The sequence below is a fragment of the Mustela nivalis genome, assembly GCF_964662115.1.
Source record: "Mustela nivalis genome assembly, chromosome: 14".
NCBI classification, from domain to species: domain Eukaryota; kingdom Metazoa; phylum Chordata; class Mammalia; order Carnivora; family Mustelidae; genus Mustela; species Mustela nivalis.
In genome coordinates this window covers 66,141,596-66,168,110 of record NC_139033.1, presented here as the reverse complement: position 1 = coordinate 66,168,110, position 26,515 = coordinate 66,141,596, and the positions used below count along the sequence as shown (strand labels likewise).

The 26,515-nt window shown below is 38.4% G+C and overlaps 1 protein-coding gene across 1 annotated transcript; it reads left to right on the top strand.

Moving 5' to 3' along the window:
• Positions 1 to 969: 969 nt before the first annotated feature.
• On the top strand, positions 970 to 26,028 carry RIOK3 (RIO kinase 3). The gene is made up of 13 exons (XM_082698758.1): positions 970 to 1,675; positions 9,252 to 9,367; positions 9,960 to 10,105; positions 10,199 to 10,306; positions 10,515 to 10,624; positions 12,111 to 12,254; positions 12,816 to 12,943; positions 18,679 to 18,876; positions 20,152 to 20,311; positions 21,808 to 21,888; positions 21,980 to 22,069; positions 22,942 to 23,049; positions 24,340 to 26,028. Exons 1-13 carry the CDS (start codon positions 1,238 to 1,240, stop codon positions 24,445 to 24,447), a joined length of 1,935 nt encoding a protein of 644 aa, XP_082554884.1. The 5' UTR covers positions 970 to 1,237; the 3' UTR covers positions 24,448 to 26,028.
• The last annotated feature ends 487 nt before the right edge of the window (positions 26,029 to 26,515 follow it).

Here is a 26,515-nt window from a genome sequence, read left to right as displayed (position 1 = left end):
ACTGTGTTTATGACTTCAAGGTTCATGACGATGGGCACATATTTTTATTCATATGTCACATCAATGGTAGGCACTAAAGAGAACACTCAATAAAAATGTGTTGAATAAAGTGATCTAAAACAAATATCCAGATTCTTAGTTCTACTTTTTACTTCTTGTCCTTTTCTGATACGTGCCCCAAAGACCCGTCACTGGCACATTTTTGTCATGCACTGTGCCTCAGCCTGTCTTTCTGATCTGCTCTTTTCCCTTTCATCTTTTTCTTTAAAAATTCTTGGCTAATAGGAAACTCCAATAACTTCTCTTGGTTGATTCTGCCTCCTGTTTCTTTCTTATCCAAAATTGAAAGATCCATTTAGTTTCTGGTTACATCCATTTTTCTTCAACCATAATACCCTAGTTATAATTCTTTGAACCTTAAGAGGGAATGTGATTTCTACACACATTCACATATATGAGCAACATTTGCCAAGCATAAATCTGTATCCTACCACATAGTTATAATTTCACTTTATTTTAATTTGAAGTTTTTGGAAGATTCGGAACATGTTCTGATCTGGAATGGCAAACTGTGTGCTAAGGGAAACCATCAAGGTGGGTATCCTAGGGATCTCAAGCCTAGACAGTCAGGGATCCTGGTTCGGAACTGCAATTTAAGGAGAACAAGGTTATTCAGGGTTTATTACTAGAATGTCTGAAAAGTCAACATGTACATATAGAGCTAGTCCCCTAGCCCAGGATGCCTAGGTTCACCACTCCTTTCTTTTGCCACTCAGCCCTGCGACCTCTAGCAGGTTACTTCAGCTGTGTGTGCCTACATTCCAGTAAAATTGAGATCATGCTAGAAATAGAATGCCCCTCAGTGAGAATTAATACAGTACTTTGGACAATGCACCAATATAGTAAGTGAAATGTAATGCTTAGCTATTTTTTATCTGGTCACTTTATCAGAATCTACAAAACAGCTCATCAAAACATTTATTACGCAGTCCTATTTTTGCTCAATGTTCTGTAACACATTTTACAAATTTTCATTTTCGTGCCCCGCTCCCTAACGACAAACTGCAGTAACAAAATCCGACCTCTCCATCCCAGCTCAGAATTAACCCAGAAAATAAACAATGAAAAGAAGCAGCCTCGTTTGTTTGTTACAAACTGAGTAACACGCAGCCTAAATCAGTTTAACTAGATCCAGATGCTGTCTCGGGCAGCGAGGTAGGGAAGGAAGGGGAAGGCGATGCGGCAACAGGGTACGGCCCGGCCAGAGGAAGCCACACCCGACGCCACCTCTGGGGGCACCGGCGACTGCGATCATAACTCTGAGCCAGAGACCGGGGCAGCCCGAGCCGGGGGCAGCGCCGGAAGTTGGGGGGCGGGGAAAAGGGGCAAAATCGGGAACCCCCGGCGGGCGGCCTATCAGAAGCCACGGCCCCAGCGGGGTGGGCGGAAGAGAAGAGATGTAGTTCCGGACGCTACCGCGCCGCCATCTGTCACCTTAGCTCCGGCACCAGCAGCTCGTCGCCCCAGCCCCGCCGCCTGTCTCCTCGGCGGAGACTGCTTCCCGGTCCTGCCACCTGTCTGCCCGGTGTTCGTCGCTGTCTTCTTTTCCAACATGGATCTGGTCGGAGTGGCATCGCCTGAGCCCGGGCCCGCAGCGCCCTGGGGACCCAGCAAGGTGAGTGGTGGTCGGAGCTGACGCACCTGTCTTGATCACCCGGGTTGGTCCTCCCGGAAAGCCCGGAGAAGGTGGCAGGCGCCGAGGCGTCTTCGCAGGCGACTTGGGGGAAGTTCTGAGCGGGACTTTGGCGACCTCGGAAGGTGGGGACAGGTGGCGGGGTTGCCCGGGATGGGATGGGAAAGGTGGGGAGGGCGGCCGGAGCTGCCAGTGGCCACTCCTGGCGGGTTGGGCTCTCTGCGCCTTGATTTCTGAACCTCCGTAGCCGATATTGGGCAGGGCTGGCTTAGAGACGCTGACGTTTGAGGGAAATCAAGCACGATCTTGTTTTTCACGGGCCAAGTGAGTCAGCCGATTGGAGCCCGACGGGAACGTCGTTTTGGCAGCTGTTTCTTTAACTTGACAAATGCAGTTATCCGAATGAGGCAGTTTCTTGTTTTTGAAATAGTAAAAGGTAAGTCAAGTCCAGGCGCACTTTTCTCCCCCAGGCTAATACTCGGGGATACGCTACATATTGTTAAAAAAAAAAAAAAAAAAAAAGGTTATGAATTCTCATTATCTGCTTGGCTTTAACGTTAAGCTTTTTTCCTGTAATGACCAACTGTTGGGTTTATTTTACATTTGGTTTCTGGTTTTCAGGCTGCTCCTTTGCATGATACTTTCATTAGAAGGATGAAAAGACTTCTGCCGCTGTAGCGAGGGTTTGCTTGAAAGCAAGAGTGCTTCAAGTGGGATGTTGTGTTCCTCAAATTAAGGTTGGAAAGACTCCAACTTTTATGGCTTTCTAATTGTTTTTCACATGCTGTCACGGAACATTTGTTCCGTTTAAAGGATCACTCATTTTATTAGATCTTTAAGCTAGGCCTTAACAGAGAAGAGAGAAATATTTGACTATTAAAAAGGAATTTATGAAAGTTTAATTAAAGTTAATTTTATGACAGTTCTCATACAACTGTAGGGAGAACTTAAGGTAATCTGTTGGCAAATATGGTGATGTCTCCATGTTATTTTGTGTTATTTCTTCTATTAAGCCTTGTTTACAAGGCCAAGATCAGTAGACATAAAAAAACAAAGTCATGGGCGCCTGGGTGGCTCAGTGGGTTGGGCCAGCTGCCTTCAGCTCGGGTCGTGGTCTTGGGGTCCTGGGATTGAGTCCTGTATCGGGCTCTCTCTCTCTGCTCGGCGTGAAGCCTGCTTCCCTCTCTCTCTCTTTGCCTGCCTCTCTGCCTACTTGTGATCTCTCTCTGTCAAATAAATAAATCTTAAAAAAAAAAAAAGACAAAGTCAGTAGCCAGATATTAATAAATGTATGCTTTACATGTTAAATTCCTCCAGTTAAGCACCCCAAAGGATGGTAAAAATGTCAAATGAGACAAACATTGGTCAGGATACCTAATGTCAGAACAAATTTTACTTACAAAGCTAATTCAGTAATGAAATTGCTTGTTATTAGTCATATTTTCATTTTAAGTATGCATCATCAGAAATGAAAATGGCATTTTCATCATTCAGCAACAACAACAAAAAATACTGGGGTTTATTGATGTTCTACTGGGAAGACAGCATTTTCACAGTCCAGACAATTAGATGCTACAAGTATCTCTTAATACTTTACTCCTCTAACCTCTTGGAAGACCTAAGTGTTTATCAGAGGCTTCATGGATGAGGTGATTTGAAGAAGACCTTGAAAAATGGAAAGAATGTTAAAGTCCAGCGATTCTTAAAACTTTTTGGTCAGGACTATTTTACATTCTTAAAATCATTGAGGACCCCAAATTGTTTATATTGGTTGCATCTATTGATATTTGTCATACCAGAAATTAAAACTGAGCTATTGAAACATTTTTATTTAAGTGATTTAAAAGTCATTATGTTAGTATAAATAACATTTTTATATGTTAAACACCCCCCCATTTTCCAGAATAAAAAAATTAGTGGTGCAGTTTTGTGTTTTTGCAATTCTCTTTAACGTCTGATTTCTTTTAAGATTTACTTTATTTTTTTTTAATAAACATATAATGTATTATTGGCCCCAGGGGTACAGGTCTGTGAATTGCCAGGTTTACACACTTCACAGCACTCACCATAGCACATACCCTCCCCAATGTCCATAACCCCACCACCCTCTCCCAACCAAGATTTACTTTTTTTGAGAGAGAAGAGAGAGAGCGAGAGCCCGCAGGCGCACACAGTATCGAGTATGAGCCTGGGGAGGTCGAGAGTAGGAGGGAGAAACAAGCTTGGGGATGGATCCCCTGGGATGGATCCCAGGACCCAAGGATCATGACCTGAACCAAAGGCAAACACTTAACTCACTGAGCCACCTGGACACCCCTAATGTCTGATTTAATAGAAGACCTTTTTCAGCCTGTTGTGGTATGTTTTATTTGAAGTATATGAAGAAAATCCATCCTCATGGATGCATAGATTATAGCAGATATAATCAAAGATGGCTAGGGACGCCTGGGTGGCTCAGTTGGTTAAGCGGCTGCCTTCGGCTCAGGTCATGATCCCAGCATCCTGGGATCGAGTCCCACATCGGGATCCTTGCTCTGCGGGGAGCCTGCTTCTCCCTCTGACTCTGCCTGCCACTCTGTCTGCCTGTGCTTGCTGTCTCTCTCTCTGACAAATAAATAAATAAAATCTTTAAAAAAAATTTTTTTTAAAGATGGCTAATAAAAGCATGGTAGATGTACTGAGAACAAACTGAACTAATCTCTGAGAATGCACATTTATACCCTAAAACTATTACCTTAGAAAATTTTGGAAAATGCGAGAATATTCAAATACACATTCCACAAGCCATCAGAGTGCTGTTATCAGATCAGTTGTAGACTGGAAAACTCCAGTCTACACTCTTGAGAGAGTAAGTCTAGAAAAGACAGAATGTCTTAGTACAAAATAATTTTGATCTCACAGACATCCTGAAAGGGTTTTGGGGACCCCTCCCCAGAGTCATTGGGGTAGCAGTTATAAAATGCCAAACTGCTGTTATGGACAAAGAATTTTAGTGGATATTCCAAGAATGGAGGATTGGCAAACTGTGGAAGTGAGGAAATGTGTAGCTCTTTTGGCAAGAGAACTGTAAAAAAATGAATTCATAGTACTTCTCAAAACTGTCAAGTCAAGGTCATCACAAAAAAAGTCTGAGAAACTCACAGCCAGAAGGGGCCTAAAGTGGTGTGATGACTACAAGTTATATAGTATGCTGGATACATATGATCCAGAAGTAGGGAAAGGACATTGCAGAAAAACTAAGGAAATCTGAATAAAGTATGGACTTCGGTTAATAAGAATAATGTATAAATACTGGTTCATTAATTATGGCAAATGTACAATACCAACACAGGGGAAACTGAGTATGAGATATTTGGGAACTCTGTTACTTTTGCAATTTTTTTTTATAATTCTAAAACCAACATTAAAAGTTAAAAAAAAAAAAAAAAGATTAGTATTGTAGACCCAATAGACGCAGATGATGTTTTCCAGAGACCCTTGTCTTGAGAAGTGAAATTACGCACTTAAATATTCTACCCAAATTATATCTTTTAGTTGTGTGGGCAGAAAAGAGACCTTCCTGTGGGTTGTGATTCTCTTGACTTGCTTCAAGTTGAGGACTGAATTTTTATTATTTTGTGCCTCCTTCATATTTACTGTTTTTTATTTACTTGATTCTTCCCCACAGTTGTTTGCGCAATGAGTAGCTAGAGGTGCATCTTTAGGAAATACAAGGAAAGGGAGATAATATCCCTCTAATCTGTAGCCAGCCTGGTGTTGAAGAATGTGGTAGTAGTAACGAACTCCAAGGAGCAGAGTTCAGTGGTGGATTTTCCAGAGGAGAGGAAGACAAGTCTTCAGCAAACAGGAAACAAACAATCAGGGAGCTGGCTATGGGCTTGATAGACTTCATTTAAAGCAGAATAACTAACTGGGAAGGACTGTGTTGGGTTTCCCATCAGATCTTGATGACATGGGGAGTTTATGCTGATGAAGGGAATAGGGGGGAATGACACTGGATAGTGGAGATTATGGAGGGCTTTTTTCCCTATCTCCTTAAATTTATTATTATTGTCTTAACATTTAACAAAGAGTGTTTTTGGTTTATTGAGAAGTTACATGATGATGACAGAGGATTCCTCTATACATGTCCTCTGGTACCCATTCATAGGAAGAGCTCCCAATAAATTTTCTAAGGCCCCCTTGGGAGGAGGAACCACTCATGTCCATAGAGGATTGCCCCCTGTCTGGCAGTTCTCTCTCATGCGGCCCAAAAATGTTTTTGGAGGGCCTTTGACTGCTATTTTGAGGAATCTATATTTGACTTAGAGGTTTGGAGGTTGGCAGCCTTTGTTACCTTATTTACCTTTACCCATGCAAGTTGCCCTGGTGTGAGTCGGCCCAGCTAAACTGGTCAGCAGAGGTACAAGGTACAGCTCTGGAGTACAAGGCTCCGAGGAGCAAGATCAGCAGGAGCGGATGATGAGGATGTCTTGGAGCTCTCTGGTGGTCTCTATTGTTTCCCTTTCTGGCTCAGTCTGTCTTGGATGTAGGTCAGTCTCTGCCTCAAAAGAACAGTCACTGCTTGTCAATTTTGCCTCTTCTGAGAAGTTGCCAGCTAATACTTTATTTAACATCTTAGTAAAATTGACTGCTGGCAAACAACTAGAAGCAGCATAAGTAGCTGGCCAAAGGGGCCAACTTCAAGATAGAGAAAGGGGTGTTAGAATAGTAGGGGTGTAGAAAGGCATCAGACCTCTGCAGCCTGGGGACAGCCTGGCAGTTCCGCGAACTATTTTCGGTATTTCTTTTTAGCACATGTTATTCAGTGCCTCTTTATGTCTGAAGCTCTATACTGGGCTCTGAGAATGAGAAGACCTGGCCATTCAAGGGGCTCATGTTGTATTATAGCTGGTACATTAACTCTAATAGAGTCACTGGTCCCACATGTAAATATATTTGCACAGTGGTATGGGAGCACAAAGGCAAGAATCTGATGTCGTCTGATGAAATTGAGAGAGCCTTGGGGAATTGGCAATGCTTAATTGGAGGAAATAGAGGAGGAAGAAAATCCACTGAGAGTAAAGCATGTGTGAAGGCACGGAGGGGTGAAAGCATGCCACAATTAGCATATAATTTTTGTTATTAGAGCATAGGGTATGTATGGGCTGAGACTAGAAAAATAAAGTAGGGCAAATTGTGAAAGGCGTTCATTGTTGAAGAATTTGGATTTCATACTGCAGGCAGTGTAAAGGTTTGCTTCTCATGTTCCAGGACAAGATGATTAGGGAAGAAGTATAGCAAAATGCTGAGGGCAGTCCCTTAAGTTCTACTGCCTTGGTTCAAATCTAGGCACTACCATCTACAGTGTTATCTTGAGTTAAAAAACCTCTCTGTGTCTCATTTTCTAAGTCTATAAAATGAGGATGATATTGTACCTATGCAGTGGTTATGGGTCTCAAATAATCTATGTAAATTATCTGTATTAGGCAAATGATTAAAATACAGTGACCCAGTGTTGTCTGTTACTCTGTTTTCATTGCAAAATGTGGTTGACATATCTGAGTTAGAGAATACAGCCATTTGCCTTTTGGAACCTGGACTTTGAAACTGATCAGACCAGACATTTCTAGGTAAGGGGTTAGCATTGTGTATTCTACCTAGAGGATTCAGAGGGAAGTCAGCAGAAGTCATTGGCCAAGGGATAGCTGTATTCTCCAGATTACGGAGAACTTCAGGCTTCTAGATCTCAAAATCCTCATCAGGAGAGTACTCAGTTGCACTTGAAGATCTAAGTGAATGAAAGTCATACCAGACCTTGAGAAAGCCTGCCTTGTTTTCTCCACATCTGGCTTTCTGTGAGGCTTGAATAATTGTGCAGTTGGCTAGTATAGGTATGTACTGGGGGCTGGGTGCATTTCATTAATCTCAGGATGAGACTAGATAAAACTTGATTCTGATTCACTTAGGCATAAATATATTTATCATTTGTCATCCTTCAGAGTTTCATCCTAACAACCTGAACCAAGTAAATTCCTGAGCCTCAGTGCTGTGGAAACTGAGCAAGGGTGGTAGGCCAGCTAGAGGATCTAAACTTGACTCAAAAGTTTTGTGACTAAAACAGACATCATCATATGCTATATTCTAGATTCTAAATTAGACACTCAGCAGTAGTTAAGGAATGAGTTTGAACTCATTTATCCTAAAGTCAGTGGGAAACATTGAAACAAGAGCTGTAGGTAAGGAAACCGAACTAATCAAATCTGCATTTTAGAAAAGCTCTTGTGCTATGGTGTGGAAAATGGAAACAAGCAGAACTAGAAACAGAAAGATTAGTTATGACCCTCTTATTAGAGAATCCCAGTAATAGGAGGGTGATACCTTGGGGTAGAATCTTAGGAGGGAGAGAGAGAAAGCTGGGTCAGTTCAAGAGAGATTGAGACATACTATTCAATATTAGTGGTCTTAATCACTAAACTATCAAATGTAGTCATTTGCTGCTGCTAAGTAAAGTTTGCCCTCTCAAAAATTAGGAATTGTGAAATTTACAGTTTGTATTTCAAGAGGGCTGAGATTGTGTTGTCATTGAGGAAGGCCAACTGGCCGATCATCCAAGAAGTGTCTCACAGAATATTGCTTTGTTATAGTGGTATTGTTTTAAGACTGTTTCTCAGCTTCTAAAGTTCAGAAATGCAGTTTTTGTTGTCATTGTTATTTTTGTTTTAACATATCCCAGATGTCTTGAGAGTGGCTGACATATACTTTACATGTGTAGAAGACTTACTCCTTAAATTAGAATGAGGTGTAAGTTCTAAGTGTGTTTTGAATTGTGCTAGTTGGTGTAATCTGTTCCTAAAAGAGAATCTACAGGGGCATCTGTTGGTAGGGCATGCAACCAGCTCTGTCGGTAGAGCATGCAACTCTTGGTCTCAGGGTGTGAGTTCCAGACCCACATTGGGTAGAGAGATTACTTAGAAATAAAGCATTTGAAAAAAGAAAAAGAGAGACTCTACATGGGAAGCCAGATTAAAAGCAGATTATTTTATGAGCATGGAATCAGAACAAGGGTATTACGTGAACTAATCAGGCAGTGGGGTGATGCTGTATATGCATGAGCCTGATGTTCCTCCTCAACTAAGAGACACATCTATCAAATGGGTTATCTAACAGGTTATCAGATGGGTTAGAAAGTGCTTTTGACAAATTTAGTGATTTAGTTTATATAATTTAGAGAATTATTTTTTTTATTAGAGCACAGGAGCACCTGTGTGAGCTGGGGCATGGAGGTGGGCGGAAGGAGAGGGAGAGAAATCTCAAGCAGACTCCCCTGCTGAGCATGATGTGGGGCTCAGTCCCATGACCCTGAGATCACAACTTGAGCTGAAATCCAGAGTCAGATGCTTAACTGACTGAGCTACCCAGGTGCCCCAGTATTTTTACTTTTCAGGTAATTTCTCTAAGTTGATAATTATTTATTTGGGGTTGATTTTTTTAATTCTCAAAAGATAGCCTGTTTTCAAGTTTGGAAGATACTTTAATTTCACGATTATGAATTAGCCCCTCCCTTTTCTTTAAATAGTGTCCCTGGGCTACCCCTCAGAACACAATATCTTGTTCCTTGGCTGATGTGATGAGTGAACAGCTGGCTAAAGAACTGCAGCTGGAAGAGGAAGCTGCTGCTTTTCCTGAAGTTGCGTAAGTAAAATTCATGAAGAATCTAATAGCATTTTATGAAAGTTTTAGGATTTGATTAGCGATTGTCCTGGCCGATGATTAAGAAACACATTTTGAGAAACGATGCAGTAGAAAGAGCGCTATACTGGATGCTCACTGATATTTGAGTTTTGGTCCTGATTCTGTGATTAGTTGTCAGTACTGTCTTGGGCAGACCACTCTGTTCCTCTGGGTTTTAGTCACTACAACAGTTGTATCACATGATCCCCAAATTAGCAAATAGTGAAGTAGGATACAGTTTTGAGCAAATGTTTATATTTTATCTTTTCATCCATGTTCTTTCCAGAACATACAACAAATGAGGTTGAGTCTTAGTTTAGATTAGAGACCTTTTAGCTTTCTTGTGCAGCTCTGTCAATCCCAGTTGGTGCTCTCACAGGTGCCTGACATTGGTCACAGAGTAGCTGGACAGAAGGTAAATGACATGATCAGGTTTTTCCCATTGCTTCTTCAGCATAATTTGTAACAGTGAAAAGGCACTCCTCTCTCATGGTAGGTAGCATCTGTTTATACAAGGACATTATTTTGGTTGATGTTGCCTTATTTTGAATAGTGTCACTGAAGGACCATTTATTACTGGAGAAAACGTTGACACTTCCAGTGACCTAATGCTGGCTCAGATGCTACAGATGGAATTTGACAGAGAATATGACGCACAGCTTAGGCGTGAAGAAAAAAAATTCAATGGAGATAGCAAAGGTACTATGACCTTATTATGACACCTCCACTGGGTGGCAGGAAATGCTTGTAACGTGTTCCTAAATAAATCTTTACCTATCTTTGCCTTTTAAGTTTCCATTTCCTTTGAAAATTATCGCAAAGTGCATCCTTACGAAGATAGTGATAGCTCTGAGGATGAGGTTGACTGGCAAGACACTCGTGACGATCCCTACATACCAGGTATCAGTGCTTTTATTTTCTGGGGTTTGGGATAGGTTAGGGACAGAGGAAGACTAAGTTTTCCAATGGATCCTTGTATTTTATATTTATCTTTGAATCTCATTTGGTAATTTACTGTTAGGTCAGATATCTTTTCAGACAATATTGAATGCAGCAGTTTAGTCTTTGCTACTTTTACATTAACTTGTCTTGTCTTAATCACCTTTAGCAAAACCAGTTCCTACTCCCAAAAAGGGTTTTATTGGAAAAGGAAAAGACATCACCACCAAACATGATGAAGTAGTATGTGGGAGAAAGAATACAGCCAGAATGGAAAATGTAAGTTACAGGATGTATTATCTCCGAATCAAGAGTTTTATTGATATAAGTTAAAAACATGGGATTCTAAATATAATATCTTACCAACTCTACTTCTGTTAAAAAAAAAAGTTTAACTAACTAATTAAAAAAATAAATACAATATCTTAAATTTCTAAAAATACCCTTCATAAGGGTAGATCTAAAGTTCTTTAAGATGATAATATAACAATACCATGAAAACTCAGCCACTAATGAGAATGTACTTCAGAATAAAAATCTACAACAATATTAAGATTTTATTTGGTTTGACTGGTTTGATTTGCATGGATTCTAAAAATTAAATTGTTCTTATGAAAGGTAGAGTATTTATTTTTCAGTATATTACTTTCTTGGGTAGCACCCCTACCCAAGAAACAGATCAGTGGTGACTAAGGGATAGGAATGGGTGAGAGAAGTACTTTCTACTATATACCTTTTTATATTTGTTTGAATTTTTTAATTCAACAAATTCAAATCTTGTACCTTACCTACCCCTGCAAAATCAGAAATAAAATGTAATTTAAAAAAAATTTTATTATTTTTTTTTTTTCCAAGGGCTCCAGAATCACCGCCTGAGTCTAAAAAAAAATTTTAAAAAGAAAAATTAGCATTCTTCTCCTTTATAAAGCTTGTGGTTAATAGAAAACATTTAGACTTTAGAACACAAACACTTGTTAAGTAAACTTATTTATTTATTTATGGTTTTTTTTTTTTAATGCTTTATTTTTTAAAGCAGTCTCTACACTCATTGTGGGGCTTGAACTTGTGACCCCAAGATCAAGAGTCATGTGCTCCACTGACTGAGCCAGCCAGGCGCCCCGTAAACTTATTATTAAATTCTAGAAATAGTCGAGATCTGACTCTAGAACAACCCTCTCCAGTAGAACTTTGTGTGATAATAGAAATGTTCTGTATTCCATGTTAACTAATAATGACTGTATTTGGCAATTGAGCCCTTGAAATTTGAATGATGCAATCAAGGAGCTGAATTTTTAATTTGATTTTAATTTATTTAACTTGAAATATCTACATGTGGCTAGTGTCTACCATATTGGCCAGTCAGCTCTAGAACATAATTGTAATGGTGTAGGCATAGCTTGTTACATTATTCCACTCCTCAAAAATAATTATAAAATTGTATTTCTTTGGTAAGATTTGGGGTAGTCTTCAAAATATAATGTGTCCTTTGTCTAATGTAAAAGCAAGGTGCAGAGCATATGCTGAAATACCTTAGTTTTTAGATGTGATTCAGTATTTTCTGTGCTTTTCTTAAATAGCCTCGCTCTCCTGTTTGTTTTTTTAGTGAATTATTTTATTTTTTTCTTTGTAATACCTATGGGTTCTGCTTTTGTAGCCTAATCATTGAGTAAAAAACCTGTTCCAAGTTAAGACTGATCTGGTTTTTGTTATGACCATCCCCATTTTAAAGTATTCAGATGCTAATTTTTTTTCTTCTTTTTGGCAGTTTGCACCTGAGTTTCAGGTAGGAGATGGGATCGGAATGGATTTAAAACTATCAAACCACGTCTTCAATGCTTTAAAACAACATGCCTACTCAGAAGAACGTCGAAGTGCCCGCCTCCATGAGAAAAAGGAGCATTCTACTGCAGTAAGTATTCTTACATTTTTTTTCTTTGATGGAAAGTTCATATTAGAAAACTTCATATTTGGGCAAAAAACAAAACTTGATGTCGAAACTGACATTTTAGTGGTCATAATTAATATGAATATGAATGTTTTAAGATTTTAAAAAATAATTTCTTGTTACATTACGACATTTATAATAACTTAATTTCTAATGTCTTAAATTAGTAAAGATAGTATCTAATATCTTGAGAATAAAGTAATTTTTTAAACTTTAAGAAAAAAAATCTAATAGTAACTACAGTAGCAAAGCTATTTAAAGTTTGAAGATAAAATAAGATTTTGACTAAGAGCCTGATTTTTAATAGTTCTTCTAGATACTCACTTTCATAGGCATTGGAGTTAGTTATAGAAATGAAATCTATTTTGACAGCAGTCTTTTAAGAGCCTGTTATATATACATCTAGGTAAATTAAATGATAAAGGTAAAAAGTGTATATTTTGAATATACTAGATACTAGAAATGGCTCAAAAATTTTTTTGTTATTACCAGTCATTTTCATTTATAGTGCTTTATCTTTTGCAGGAAAAAGCAGTTGATCCTAAAACACGTTTACTTATGTATAAAATGGTCAACTCTGGAATGTTGGAGACAATCACTGGCTGTATTAGTACAGGAAAGGAGTCTGTTGTCTTTCATGCATATGGCGGGAGGTAAATGAGCAAAATGCAATACCATTGTGTCAATAATATCTTAACCCCTTCTTCCCATATAAATGGGTTTATGCAGAATCAGTGCTACCTGGCAAGCAGAGTAATTTAAAAAGTGTTGAAGAAAGTCTAGACCATATAAGGACATATGAAGAAAAACAATCATCCTAATCTCACCATCCAGAGATAACGATTAATCAGTTTGTGTAGACTCCTTCAGTCTTTTTTCTATGCATATATTATTTTCTACATTATTGTAATCCTGTATCATACAGGCTGCTGTGACAGAGCAAAATTTGCAGTTGGGTTTGTCTCAAAACCCATGGTCTTTACACTTTGGGGTCCTTTAGCACGAGATTGAGGGGGATATGCTTAGATCAGTTACTGATTCTTGTCCTTGTAACTGATCCTTTAGAAAGTACCAACTAAATAATGCTTGCATCATTTATGGAGCATCTTGTAAAGATCTTACGCTATTTAGATCTTACCTGCTTCATTTTTTTAAAGAGGAGCCTGTTTAGAGAATATGCTTAAGCCAGGAATGTGAAATCATCTGGTCATTTGCTATTGAGGTCAACTAGCAAGGCTTACTACCTCAGAGATTCCTTTACCTCAATAATGTTTACAGACAAAAATGTTAAAGTAGATTCCAGAATTATTCTAGCTCTTTTTAGGTTCAGAAGGTATTTACTGTATACTTAAGGGGATCTAGACAATTATTGGTTAAGTTCTTACCTTTGGTTTTCTTTCTTTTTTTTTTTTAGCCTTTGGTTTTCTTAATTATTTAGTTTCCCTTTCTAAAGCTTTTTTTATTTTATTTTATTTTTTTAAAGATTTTATTTATTTATTTGAGGGAGAGGATGAGAGAAAGCAAACATGAAAGGGGGAAGGTCAGAGGGAGAAGCAGACTCCCTGCCAAGCAGGCCCTGATGCAGTACTCAATCCCGGGACTCCAGGATCATGACCCGAGCTGAAGGCAGTCACTCAAGCAACTGAGCCACCCAGGCACCGTAGTCTCCCTTTCTAGATGAGACATACATGTGTGAACATATATCGAATTAGACTGTTAAGTTTCCGAAACTAAAAGGATATGAATGTTAGTATAAAATAGGTCACATTTTTCAAGTTGTGTCATCTGGAGCAATTTACTAAACTTTTTAAAAAAAACTTACCCTTATTACCTCATAGGATTTTGTGGTGATAAATGAGATCATATTTGATAATGACTGGTATATGGAAATTTTAATAAATATTTATTTTTCCCTTTAAGCTTTAACCTTTTTCCCTTTAACCTTTAAACTCTTCCCAAATTTCTTTTAAGGGTTCCCTAAGACCAGTCAAATATAACTCAGTGGCGCAAATTAAAATGAGAGATTACATGGTAGAAATTAAAACTCTACAGAGGGGATTAAAATAGAAAGTAGCCTTTTTATCAACTCTCATCTCACAGATCTTTTCTTCAAAGATAACCACTATTAACAGTTTTTAGTTTAGTCTCCCCAGGAATTTTTATGCACATATCCCTAAATTTGTTTATACAAAAGAAATGATTCTCTCTGTTCAGCGTCTTGGTTTTTCAGTTAATAGATCTTTCCAAGCTTATAGCATCCCATTTTTATAGTAGCATATTCTATTATGTTACTGGGCTTATGGCATAGCCAGGAGGAGAACATTATAGCAATAACTGTTATGGTTGATAAAAGATAATTACATAATAGAGGATGCAGCTAAGAATATCCTTGTATATCTACTTTGGTGTGCTTTTGCAAACATACCCTTAAGCTGAATTCTAGCTTTGAAATTACTGGGGCACAGACTGTATGTACTCTTTTTCCTTTTTGTTAAATAGTAGAAGGCCTCAATGAATGGAGAGTACCCCCTGGCTGTTGTAGCAAGCAGCATATCTTGTTTTCTTTTATTTATTAAAATTTTGAAAAAAAAATTCTTATGTGTCACACCAAAGCTCAAAATCTTTAATTCGTGTTTATATTATTTTAATTATAATGGTAGGGCAAATGCAATTTCTCTAGGAGCTAGTCAGATCTCCAGGTTGTTGTGCATTCTATAAATGTCAGTAGATACTGACAAATTGCCCTTTGAGATCTAATTTATGCAGCAGGATGAACCTATTTCCCTCATCCTCATTAATACTTATTAGTATTATCAAACTTAATTTTTTTTTGTTAGTGTAAAAGATGAAAAATACTATTTTGATATTTTGGTGTGTATTTATTTGTGATTAAGGTTTTACATTTTTTCCAAGTGCTTTATTGGCCATTTGTATTCCTTTTTCTTGTCAACTGCCTTGTTTATCCTTTGTCTATTTCCTGTTATGCTTAATGTTACTTTGATATAGTGAATGATCTCTCTTTCTTTCTGGTGGAATTGGTATTGTAATCCATACTTGGACATTTGTAATTTAACAAAACTAGAGAGCACTCGGTTTTCTACAAGTTTTTTAAAAGTAAATACTTTTAAAACTTTGCTAGTTTTCTATGCTATATAACAAATTACCACAGACTTAGCAGCTTAAAACAACACTCATTTATTATCTCACAGTTTCTGTTGATTGGAAGTTGTAGTGGGCATGGCTTAGCTTGGCTCTCTGCTCAGGGTCACATGGCTATAGTCTGGGTGTCGTCTGGGTTGCATTCCTTATGGAACTGTCTCTGCTTTCTTGTTGGCTGTCAAGTGGGGCCTGCTCTCAACTTCTAGAGGTCCCTGCAGGTGTTGGTCATGCTGTCCTTTCACACAACAGGTCACTTCAAAACTGGCAGGAGACTCTCTCCCTCCAGTCTGCTAAGACCGAGTCTTAGACATTAGAATATAATCCTGGGAATGACTATACCATCACCTTTGCCATACAGTGTCAGCTACTCGAGGGAGTGTCTGTTCCACCCACACTTGAGGGGAGGGAACTATGCAGAGTGTGCATACCAGGGACTGGGACCTTGGGAGCCATCTTGGGACTCTGCCCACCTTAACACTGTCTGGTTTCTATCACTTTCAGGCTGGCCAGGTAATCAACAATTACTGGAATAGTAACTTGTGCTTTATCCCTGAGCTCATAGAATGTACTTCCTCTCAACCCCAGCCACCTTCCAAGACAGTAATAAATAAGCAAAAAACATCAGATATGTGTTATGGTAGTTAAAATATGGTGATGTCATAGCAGCTGGTTCACTGCTTTTTATTAGTAGGACAGGAAAACTTCTCTGAGAAAGTGACATTTAAACTAAGATTTGAATGACACATCTAGGGAACAGTGTAAAGATCAGGTGGAAGAACATTCTAGACCAGAAAACAGCTAGTGTTAATGCCTTAAGACAGGCACAAACTTGGTATCTCTGAGAGCCTATAAGAAAGGCAGTACACAGAGAGCACAGTTGTGAAAGGGAGAGAGGAGTCTGGAGAAGTAAGCTTAGATCAGTTAGGACTTGAAGCCAGGGTAAGGAACCTGCTTTTTTAACAGTGGTGGGAACCAAAGCTGTGATTTGATTTTTGTTTTGCAAGATTATTCAGACTGCTGTGTGAAAAATGAATTATAGATAAGAGGGATAAGAGAAAAAGCAGTAAGGGTCTATTAAAAAGTTATTGTAGTAGTTTAAATAAGAGAGAACAGTGGCTTGGACTAAGGAGGTGTGTGAAAGTGAAGAATAGGAAAGACCATAAGGAAGCAGTTTGAACGTAAGAGTCAACAGTGTGTGCTGTTGCATTGGATGAGTGTGAGAAGTTAACATTCTGGCTAGAGCACCTGGGTGGTGCCATTTACTGAGATGAGAGTGTGAAGAAAGGCAGGTTTAGGGTGCAATTAATAAGACTTGTTTTGACATGTTAACTTGGAGATGTCTGCTAGGCATCCAAGTGATGTCATGTTAGGGATCAGGTAAATGGGCCTGAAGTTCTGGAGAGTTGGGCCTGAGGGTAGACATGTAGGAGTTATCTGTATATAGAGGATACAGTTTTTGAAGATTTATTTATCTATCTATTTATTTATTTATTTGAGAGAGCATGGGTTGAGAGGGTAGAGCAGCAGAGGGAGAGGGAGAAAGCAGGCTCCTCACTTTAGCCAGGAGCCCAAAGTGGGGCTTGAACCCAGAACCCTGGGATCATGAGCTGAGCTGAAGGCAGATGCATAACTGACTGAGCCACCTAGGCACCCCTGTATACAAATGATATGTAAAGCCATGGGACTGTGGGGCACCTGGGTAGCTCGGTTGGTTGAGTGTGCCTTCAGCTCAACTCATGATCCCGAGTTCTAGGATCAAGCCCCGCTTTGGGCTCCTTGCTCACCAGGGATCCTGCATCTCCCTCTTCCCACCTTCTCATGCTCTTTCTTGCTATCTTCCTAGCAAAGTCATTTTCTGCCGGAGACATTTTGTCATATGTCTACATGCTGTCATTGTTCAGCTTCCTGTTAGGCTTACTGTAAATAATGATTTGCTTTTTTTGTTTTAGAAAATGTTTATTACATCTTGCTACCCTCAGATGAACTGGCAGAAAGGGAAAATATGGTACAGAAGGAAGGGGTTGAGAGTTTGAGTCATATTTTGTCTTCTGGAAATAGAGCTCTTTTCTTTGCCAGACTAACACCCTTTCACATATTTAAAGGTAAATACTTAATTCACACTCTCTCCACCATGTTTCAGGCCTTTTCAGTGGCTCACTATTGAGGGAGCATTACATTAGCATCCCAAGTTCGCCCCACACCTCTGAGCTCTTCTGTCCCCTTCTATCCTGATACTATCATTGACTTGATCCTCGTGCTATGTGTCAAGCCCATGATGATTCCTACCACCTTTAGGAATACATCGAGGCTTCTCTTCATGGATCTGCCTCCGTCCTGTCCCTCAGCTCTGATTTCTTTCATTTTCCCTTTCCAGCTAAGTCTTAGCTATAGTGTTTGTTATTCCTCCGACGTGTCCTGTGGTTTCCAGCTCTGCTTTTGTTAATACTGTGCCTGTACTTGTTCATGGCCTACCCATTGTGCTGGTTCTGGTTCAGTTGCCACCTACATCATGAAGCCTTGTCTGGCCTTCCCAATCCAAAGGGACCTGTCCTATTCATGTACTTCTATTCTCTCCTGCCCCTCCTTGCATAAAGGGCAAGGACCCCTTTACTCATCTTTTTTTTTTTCTTTTTTTAAGATTTTATTTATTTATTTGACAGAGAGAGAGAGATCACAAGTAGGCAGAGAGGCAGGCAGAGAGAGGGAGAAGCAGGCTCCCTGTGGAGCAGAGAACCCAATGCGGGGCTCAATCACAGGACCCTGGGATCATGACCTGAGCCGAAGGCAGAGGCTTTAACCCACTGAGCCACCCAGGTGCCCCTTACTCACCTTTTTATCTGTTAGAAGTGAAAGAGACATTTTAAAAAGATGTTCTGTTTTTTGCTTTTATTGAATTTTGCCCATAAACCATCCCTGGTAGATTGTAGCCTATTTTAAAGTATGTGTGTCTTCATTGTTCCTCAGGTTTGATTTGATTGATAGTCATTAAGTGAAGATTATATTATGGATTATTGAAAACTGGTTGACAATTTATTTGAAAGTATTTTATTTAAAAAAACAAATCCTAAGGTTATATTAAGACCCAAAATTTAAATCTTAAAAAAACCACTAAAGCTTGACATTCTTAGAGAAGATAGATCTACTTTTGTATCATAGAAGTTTTATTTTGAAATTGTTTTATTTATAAGCTGACAACTTACACTGACTTAATTTTCTTTCTTCCACTTAGCATGGAGGATGAAAAGGAAGATAGTAAAGTTATACCTACAGAATGTGCCATCAAGGTATTTAAAACAACACTTAATGAGTTTAAGAATCGTGACAAATATATTAAAGATGATTTCAGGTTTAAAGATCGCTTCAGTAAACTAAATCCACGTAAGATCATCCGCATGTGGGCAGAAAAAGAAATGCACAATCTCACAAGGTAAAGAAAATCATTGTGCTAGAAGTTCTCTAGGGTTAAAAAAAAAAAAAAAAAGAAAAAGAAGTAATTATCTAGGGTAATTACCTTCTTGTATCTGGCCTACTAGCCAGGCAGAAAAATCCATGCTTTCTTTTAAATTCATTTGTGGAAATTATGGAAGGCCTCGAAATTCTAGTTCAATGAGGCTTTCTATAAGAAAATATTTCCTGGGTATAACATGAATTTATACCTTTATGATGAATAAGTCATTTTCTTTTTTCTTCCCTCAGTAAAGTTTGAGGGTAGCAAAGTCATTTTCTGCCGGAGACATTTTGTCATATGTCTACATGCTGTCATTGTTCAGCTTCCTGTTAGGCTTACTGTAAATAATGATTTGCTTTTTTTGTTTTAGAAAATGTTTATTACATCTTGTGTTGTTAATTTGGTGGGGCAGTCTGACCAGTCAAATTGCATTTTGCTCTAATTCATTAGACTAGAGTCTCAATTCTCTAAGCAGAATTTATCAAGGAGTTTATCAACCAAGTAATACAGTATTAATCTTTCTCAGTAAACCTTCTATATCTTAATCTATTAAATGCTTAATTTTTGTTTGTTCTAAAGAGGTCTGCTTTCAAATGTAATTATCCATATTTATTAGTTGCAAAATTCTTCTAATTAGTAGGACTTGTAAGTAGGATAGTTTCCTAAGAGGTCTTGCTGCCCTTCAATCTCTTTTCTGTGCTTTTGAGATCTCATCCCTGCCTTTCTTAAAATTCTTCAACAGCTTCTGTAGTCTTTAGTGTGAAGTTCAAAGGCCTTCTCTGATGTGGAGCCCACCTATCTCTAACCCCAACCTACACTGCCCTTCCTCCAATTTAAGATCCAGCTATGTTAACTGACATACATTCCCCAAATGGACACTCTTGAATGCCTCTGTGCATTTCACAGGCTGCTTCCAGCCCTAGACCAGCATTTCCCCACACTGTCTTAATGTGGCTAATTCCTCTTCACCCTCTTTTTATACTAAGCCTTCCTTGATGCTGTGTGCTCCTGTAGCTCCTGCCCACACCCCTGCCAGTGCGTGTGCTACACTGTGACTGTCTCCTCACTTGTCTGTGCCTACCAGCAGTCCATGGCTCTGTGAGGGCAGAGGCTGGGTTCTGCCGGCTCTGCCTCTCCCACCCCCTGGGCGGAACATGGTGCCAGCTCATAGCAGGCGTTGTTAGCTATTTGTTGAATAAGTGAAATATTCTCTCCTTCTGATTTTTACCTTCTTAATTATTTCTTTCTGTGTAGAATGCAGAGAGCTGGAATTCCTTGTCCAACAGTTGTACTACTCAAGAAACACATTTTAGTTATGTCTTTTATTGGTCATGATCAAGTTCCAGCTCCTAAGCTGAAAGAAGTAAAGCTCAGTAGTGAAGAAATGAAAGAAGCCTACTACCAAACTCTTCATGTAAGTTGCTTTTTAAAGCATTCGTGTACCAACTTTTAAAAAATATGTTGTCTATAAACCTTTTTAAAAAGTCCTAAAATAGTACTATTTTAAGTTAATAAAACAAGGACAAACTGAAGTTTGACGGAATGTTAACATTGAAGAGTTGTCTTTTATCAATGTGCTACTGACCTGAGTCACTTAAGAAAACTCATAGAGCTAAGGAGCTCATGAGGCCTCATTGGTTAGCATTAGTGACATGGAAGCATGAAGCTCTTATTCACGAAACAATCTGTTAAATAAAAATTGACATTTCCACATTTGGCAGATGTCCTGCCTCATTAGTTTGTATGCCTTATTGAATGTTCTAGCTCTTAACAGCTAAGAAAATGCCTTTCGTTGGGAAGTTGGCAGGGAGCAGATTTAGTCCCATTGTAAGAGTGATGGTAAAAGCTGAAGATGGGAGGGAGTGGTCTCTTGTATGTGCACACGTCTTAGAGCATGTCAGGAGTCTTGAAGCCATTTATGCTTCGGGACAGCAACTGAATTGCATCTGAGGTCCTTCCAGTTTAAGAAAATGTTTCTAAAACTGTCCTTCTTCTGTAGTTTTGTTTTTGTTTTTTTTGGGGGGGGTGTTGTTTAAGTAAACTGTACCCCCAACATGGGGCTTGAACTCATGAGCCCAAGATCAAGGGTTACACGGTCACCAAGTGAGCCAGCCAGGGCCCCGCCTCTCTAGTTGTTTTGATTGAATAGCAGAGAAGCCTCTGTACTTTTTATGTGGTCTCTGCATAAAGTGCTCACATCCTGCAGTAGCTTATATGAATATGAAAGTGTTATCCAAATAAGTTTTAAAGACATTGCTAGGGAGGTAATCCAACTTCCTCTGCTTCCAATAGGAAAACATTGAAAGGAAAATCAAGTTCATTTTTTTCCGGCTTCATTGGCCAGTGGGGTGACTGGGGAAGAGATGAAGTAGTGCTACACTTTTCCGATTTGAGTCTATTAAGGCTGAGAAATAAGACATTAATGCTGATTTCAGCCATAAGAAATCAATAATGAGTATATAATGCCACTTAATTTGTAAGACTGTCTTCCCCACTATGTTTGGCAGGAAGCACTTTTTACCTTATATGAAAAGATGAAAAAAGTTTTTTCACCCACTTTTATTAAAGGAGAGTGGCTTTTAGATCCTCTGGTGAGTGACCATAATATGGCTGCTTTCTTACTCTGTAGGGAACCAGGTCTGCCCTTCGATCTCCTGACCTCACTGTGGTCACAAAGACAAAGAAGTAGAGTGTCATACTTATCCCCTCCATTGCCTCAGTGTTCCCCCACCCTGCCGAAAACAAAAACAAAAAAGAGCTCAGTCTTAGACTGTCCAAAGTGAAGAGGAAATACGTTCTTTAACCTACTTTTGCTTTTTCTGAGAAGTATTGGTGGGCATAGACATTTCAGTTGCATAGGTAAATTGGAATGGTTGCTCACATCCTAACTGTCTGCCTTGCCTCCTCCAGTTGATGCAGCAGTTATACAATGAATGCACGCTTGTCCATGCTGACCTCAGTGAGTATAACATGCTGTGGCATGCCGGGAAGGTGAGGAGCACATTTTGTTAATGTTCACACACAAAATGACTTGATGTAGATTACTGAATGTATACTGAATGTATGCTCTGTGTTTAAATAGGTCTGGTTGATTGACGTGAGTCAGTCTGTAGAACCAACCCATCCTCATGGCCTAGAGTTCTTGTTCCGTGACTGTAGGAATGTCTCCCAGGTGGGCATGTAAACTAATACATTTTTTTTTTATAGGATATAACAGATTCAAATATTTTTCTCATCCCTAAGAAAAATAAGATGGTCATATTCTTAGAAATTGAAAGAAGGGTTTGGTTATCAACTGCTTTTGAGGTAAAGATACAGAGATCAGTTAGTCAGATTTCATTTTCAACAATAATTTGATTGCATGCCTCACATTTGGGCTATTGAATTTAATTGACAAGGGAGTGAGTTTTTGGCTGCAGATATTTAAGCAGTCAAGTAGACATAACATGCACAGTGCTTTGAGTGAAACTGGCATTAGCAAGCCTGTGTGCTCACTGCCATTGTTATTACAAATAGTCTTTTAGTGGTGCTGTCTCTGATCACTGATATCTGTGAAGTAAACAGATGAGGAAAGGTGAAACACATAATCACTGAGTAGGGTCACATTTATTTGTTATTTCTAAATGAAATTGATTGTTTGCAGTAGATTCAGATAAGAATGTTTTTTCTAAATGATCGAATAACTTCATATTGGAAATAATTTATGAACCTACCTGAAGATTTTAATTCATGGGATTTAGTGAATATTTTGAGTATATATATTCAAAGCAATGCCACCCAGTTTTATAGATACCACTCATTTATAGCTATGGAAGGTGCGTTGTGAGAAATTAAATCCAGAAGGCAGCACAGATGTGGACATCTGAAGAAGACAAATAGCAAGTAGAACTTGAGCCCCATAGTTAAACTTGAAATGAGAAAATCTGTGGCTTAAAAATTATGGAAGGAATTCACTGGTATCTTACAAGTATACTATTCTCTGTTTTTTTGTTTTCAAGAGAACCTTGCTATAATATCTCCTACTGACTTATATTTCTTTGTTAGTTTTTTCAGAAAGGTGGAGTAAAGGAAGCCCTTGGTGAACGAGAACTCTTTAATGCTGTTTCAGGCTTAAACATTTCAGCAGACAATGAGGCTGATTTCTTAGCTGAGGTAAATTTTATGTGCATTTTACTCACCTTGCTAATGGAGAGCTGGATGGAGTAGTTAGCTGAAACCCAGAGCTTATTTTATTTTATTTTATTTATTTATTTTTTAGATTGTATTTATTTTAGAGACAAGAGAAACTGCAAGTGGTAGGGTAAGGCAGAGGGAGAGGGAGAGAGAGAGTCTCTAGCAGACTCCAACGCCCAGCACAGAGCCTGACGCAGGGCTCGATCCCACAACCCTGAGATCATGCATGACTTGAGCCAAAACCAAGAGTTGGACCCTTAACCAACTGAACCACCCAGGCACCCCTCATTTTATTCTATCCCCTCAAAAGCAAAATTAGAGATTTTCTTTCCTTGAGATGTTTTTGGTCCTTTCCAGACTTAAAACCGCGTTGGTGGTATAGTGGTGAGCATAGCTGCCTTCCAGACTTAAAACCTAGGATAGACTTACAGCAAAACACTTCATCAAGGAGTACAGTTTGGTTAAGAGGGACAAATAACACCCCTACCAGTGCACTCCTGTTGCCTGTGTTTATAAGTGAAGAAGTGCACTGGTGAACACTGGGTGATACAAAGCGATCACACACGTTCCATGCCTTCCAGTGAACAGTGAAAGTTGGCCGTGGTCGTCCTTACAAATGCCTAGTCATTATAATATGGATATACAGAACCATAAAAAAAAAATCTTCCAACAGAAGAGTTCTCTTAAAATTGAACAAAAATGAAAAAGTGAAATAGCAGCTAGTTATTCACAACAGTATACCAAAGCAGAGAATGATTATAGAGTCTGTTCCAGAACTCCTCAGTATGATTTGAATTTGGCCAAGCTGTGGTGGAACCTAAGGGCAGAGGAGAAGTCATAGGAAGATGGTAAATCTGATCTCTTGCACAGTAGGAAGATGGTAAATCTGATCTCTTGCACAGTACAGTTGCTCTGTGAGTAAGTGTTACTACTGTTGTTGAACCAACATTAGTATCTGCTTTTTCTTGTTTCCTGAAAGCTTTATAGGTACATAGTAGGACATGTGATCCTAGTTGCTAGATCGATAAAGACACTAAGTATTGACCTTGATATTGATAATACAGTGAAGTAAAAAACATACACGTATGCATCACCTGTAGTGCATGTCTGTGAGACACTGTAATGTGTGTCACACACTGTAATTCTAATTTCAGGTCATTGTCCTTAGGATTGACCTAGTTTTAAGAGAGTAAAAATGCTGGTTCAATCTAAAGTATGGTTTCTATGAAGTAAGATTTGACAAATGGATTCAATGTATTAATTTTGTAGATAGAAGCTTTGGAGAAAATGAATGAAGATCATGTTCAGAAGAATGGAAGGAAAGCTGCTTCATTTTTAAAAGATGATGGAGGTCCGCCAGTCCTGTATGATGAATAGCACCAACACCCACTGCTTTCATTGTTAACACAGTGGTGACTGTCAGCTGCCAATGGCAAGTGAAGTTGTGGGAGACTTGAAATACCAAAACAGAAGGAGTGTTCAATGGTGCTTCTGTGCTTTTTTCCCCCTTGTAACCCATATGCCAGATGTGTGGAATTTGTAGCTCAGCGTTGGGAGAATAAAATGTCACTACCTCTCATCTTATGAACAGGATAATATAATTCTTTAACAGCTATAGGTTATCTACCTGAAATCAACCTGATTTTATAGAATTCGTGGTATAAATTGTGTTGATGAGAATTTTTAAAACTTAGGTAACATTTCCAAACATGGGAGGAAAGGACAGGTGTGTTTACAAGGAAGGCTTTTATTACAACAGAGTTGCTTTTTTTCACCTCCCTGTTTTGTGTTACAGCTTCCCTCAAATATTTTATTGGCCTAAAATTAGCCCTTCTTAGTTTTTTTTTCAGGTTGTGACCATGATTCTAAAGGAAAATCTCTTCTCTTCAGTAGGTGACATAAATGGAAATTTGGTTTTAAAATGACTGACAGAAATAGAAGTTTATTGGTAAATCATGAATATGAACTGAATTTTTCTTTTCCATACTCATATCCAAGACAGGGCATCACAGATCTTTGAAAGAGAAAAATATATAAGAACTTCTTAACTATTCAAAGTTTTTAAATTTAACTTTCAGGTTTTCAACATTTAGGTGAAATGGTTAGGATAGAACTCATGGTGCAGCTGCCCTGCATTTATAAAGAAAATGTAAATTATCTGGAAGTATGGAATATAATAATCAACCATGTTTGTCATATTTTAATGAAGTGAGTGAAACAAAGTTCAGTTTACATTTCATTCAAACTGTACATTTAATTGATTTTGAGAGAAATAGAGCAAGCTAATTAGAAATATTAAATCATCACATGATGAAAAGTATGTATAAAACAACTTGGGTACCAGATGAACCAAGTAATTTGAACTCCTGGCCTCCCTACATAATTTTTAGTACTGGCTGGATGTCAGTTCCTTAATAAATCAAGCACTGTAGTGGAAAAGTACATTGGCTTTATTAGGGTTGAAGTTCATTAACAACAATGTAATCATTCCTCCTGTTACTGAAGTCAGATGGACTTTAGAGACCCAGGCTTTCTGCGACTAATAACCCATACTTTCTGTCTGGTACTGGAAAGTAACAAGCTAAAATCATTTACACTTGAAAGCTTCTTGAACATTATTTTAAAATGCCAAATATGTTCTTTCTAGAAAAATATTTATTTTTGTTTCTGTTATATAGCTTTTAACCGCATTTCAGAGAAGTGTGATTTTGGATAGATACTCATTACATTTCTGAAATGTTTACTACTCTGAAACAAGAATTTAGACGACTGGTGATTATTGGATTTACAGAAATTTCAGAGAACTGATTTTAAAACCATGAACCATTTAAAAAAAATTTTGTTTTGGTTTCTGACATACTCTGTTTGACAAAGAGCAGCAAACCATTGCTGTGTGGCATTCTTGGAGTGTGCTGTGAACATGCTTTTTAAAATATTAAATATGAAGAGAGCATTTTAGAATTGGTTCTTTGTGTGGTTTCTTACTGTTCTTTATGATAACTTACATCCTGGCACCAAGTTACCCTTCTGTATAAAATTAAGTCGTGCTAACTTAAGCAATTTTTTTCCCATTAAATTTCTCATAGTTAGATTTTAATAAATGACCAGTATATTTCACATTACAAATAGGTTTTTCTCTGTGTATCAGAGAGTAAATATTTCACTTTGGGAAAAAAAGTGGGAAGTGTTGGTTTGGTAAGTAAAGACTCAAATAGGAATGGGACAAAAGCACAATTTGGAAATAAGGATATTTTGTTTCACTTTATTGGAAGTAGATACATGAATATCTAAGTTTCAGAAATAAGGATGACTGTAAAGTATTTTTATATCTACAAAATAAGTCTCTGCATTTCCTTCTTATAAAAAATCGTTTTCTGCTAAAAAAAGTAAAAGACATGCATGCTCATTTGAATTTATTACAGAAATTCAGAAATGCTAAAGTAGA

Excerpts from the sequence above, each read along its gene's own strand:
- RIOK3 (XM_082698758.1), top strand. The coding sequence starts at position 1,238 with ATGCGGCAACAGGGTACGGCCCGGCCAGAGGAAGCCACACCCGACGCC. Across the intron at positions 18,877-20,151 it reads GAAATGCACAATCTCACAAG|AATGCAGAGAGCTGGAATTC; the intron begins GTAAAGAAAATC and ends CTTTCTGTGTAG. Across the intron at positions 21,889-21,979 it reads TGCTGTGGCATGCCGGGAAG|GTCTGGTTGATTGACGTGAG; the intron begins GTGAGGAGCACA and ends GTGTTTAAATAG.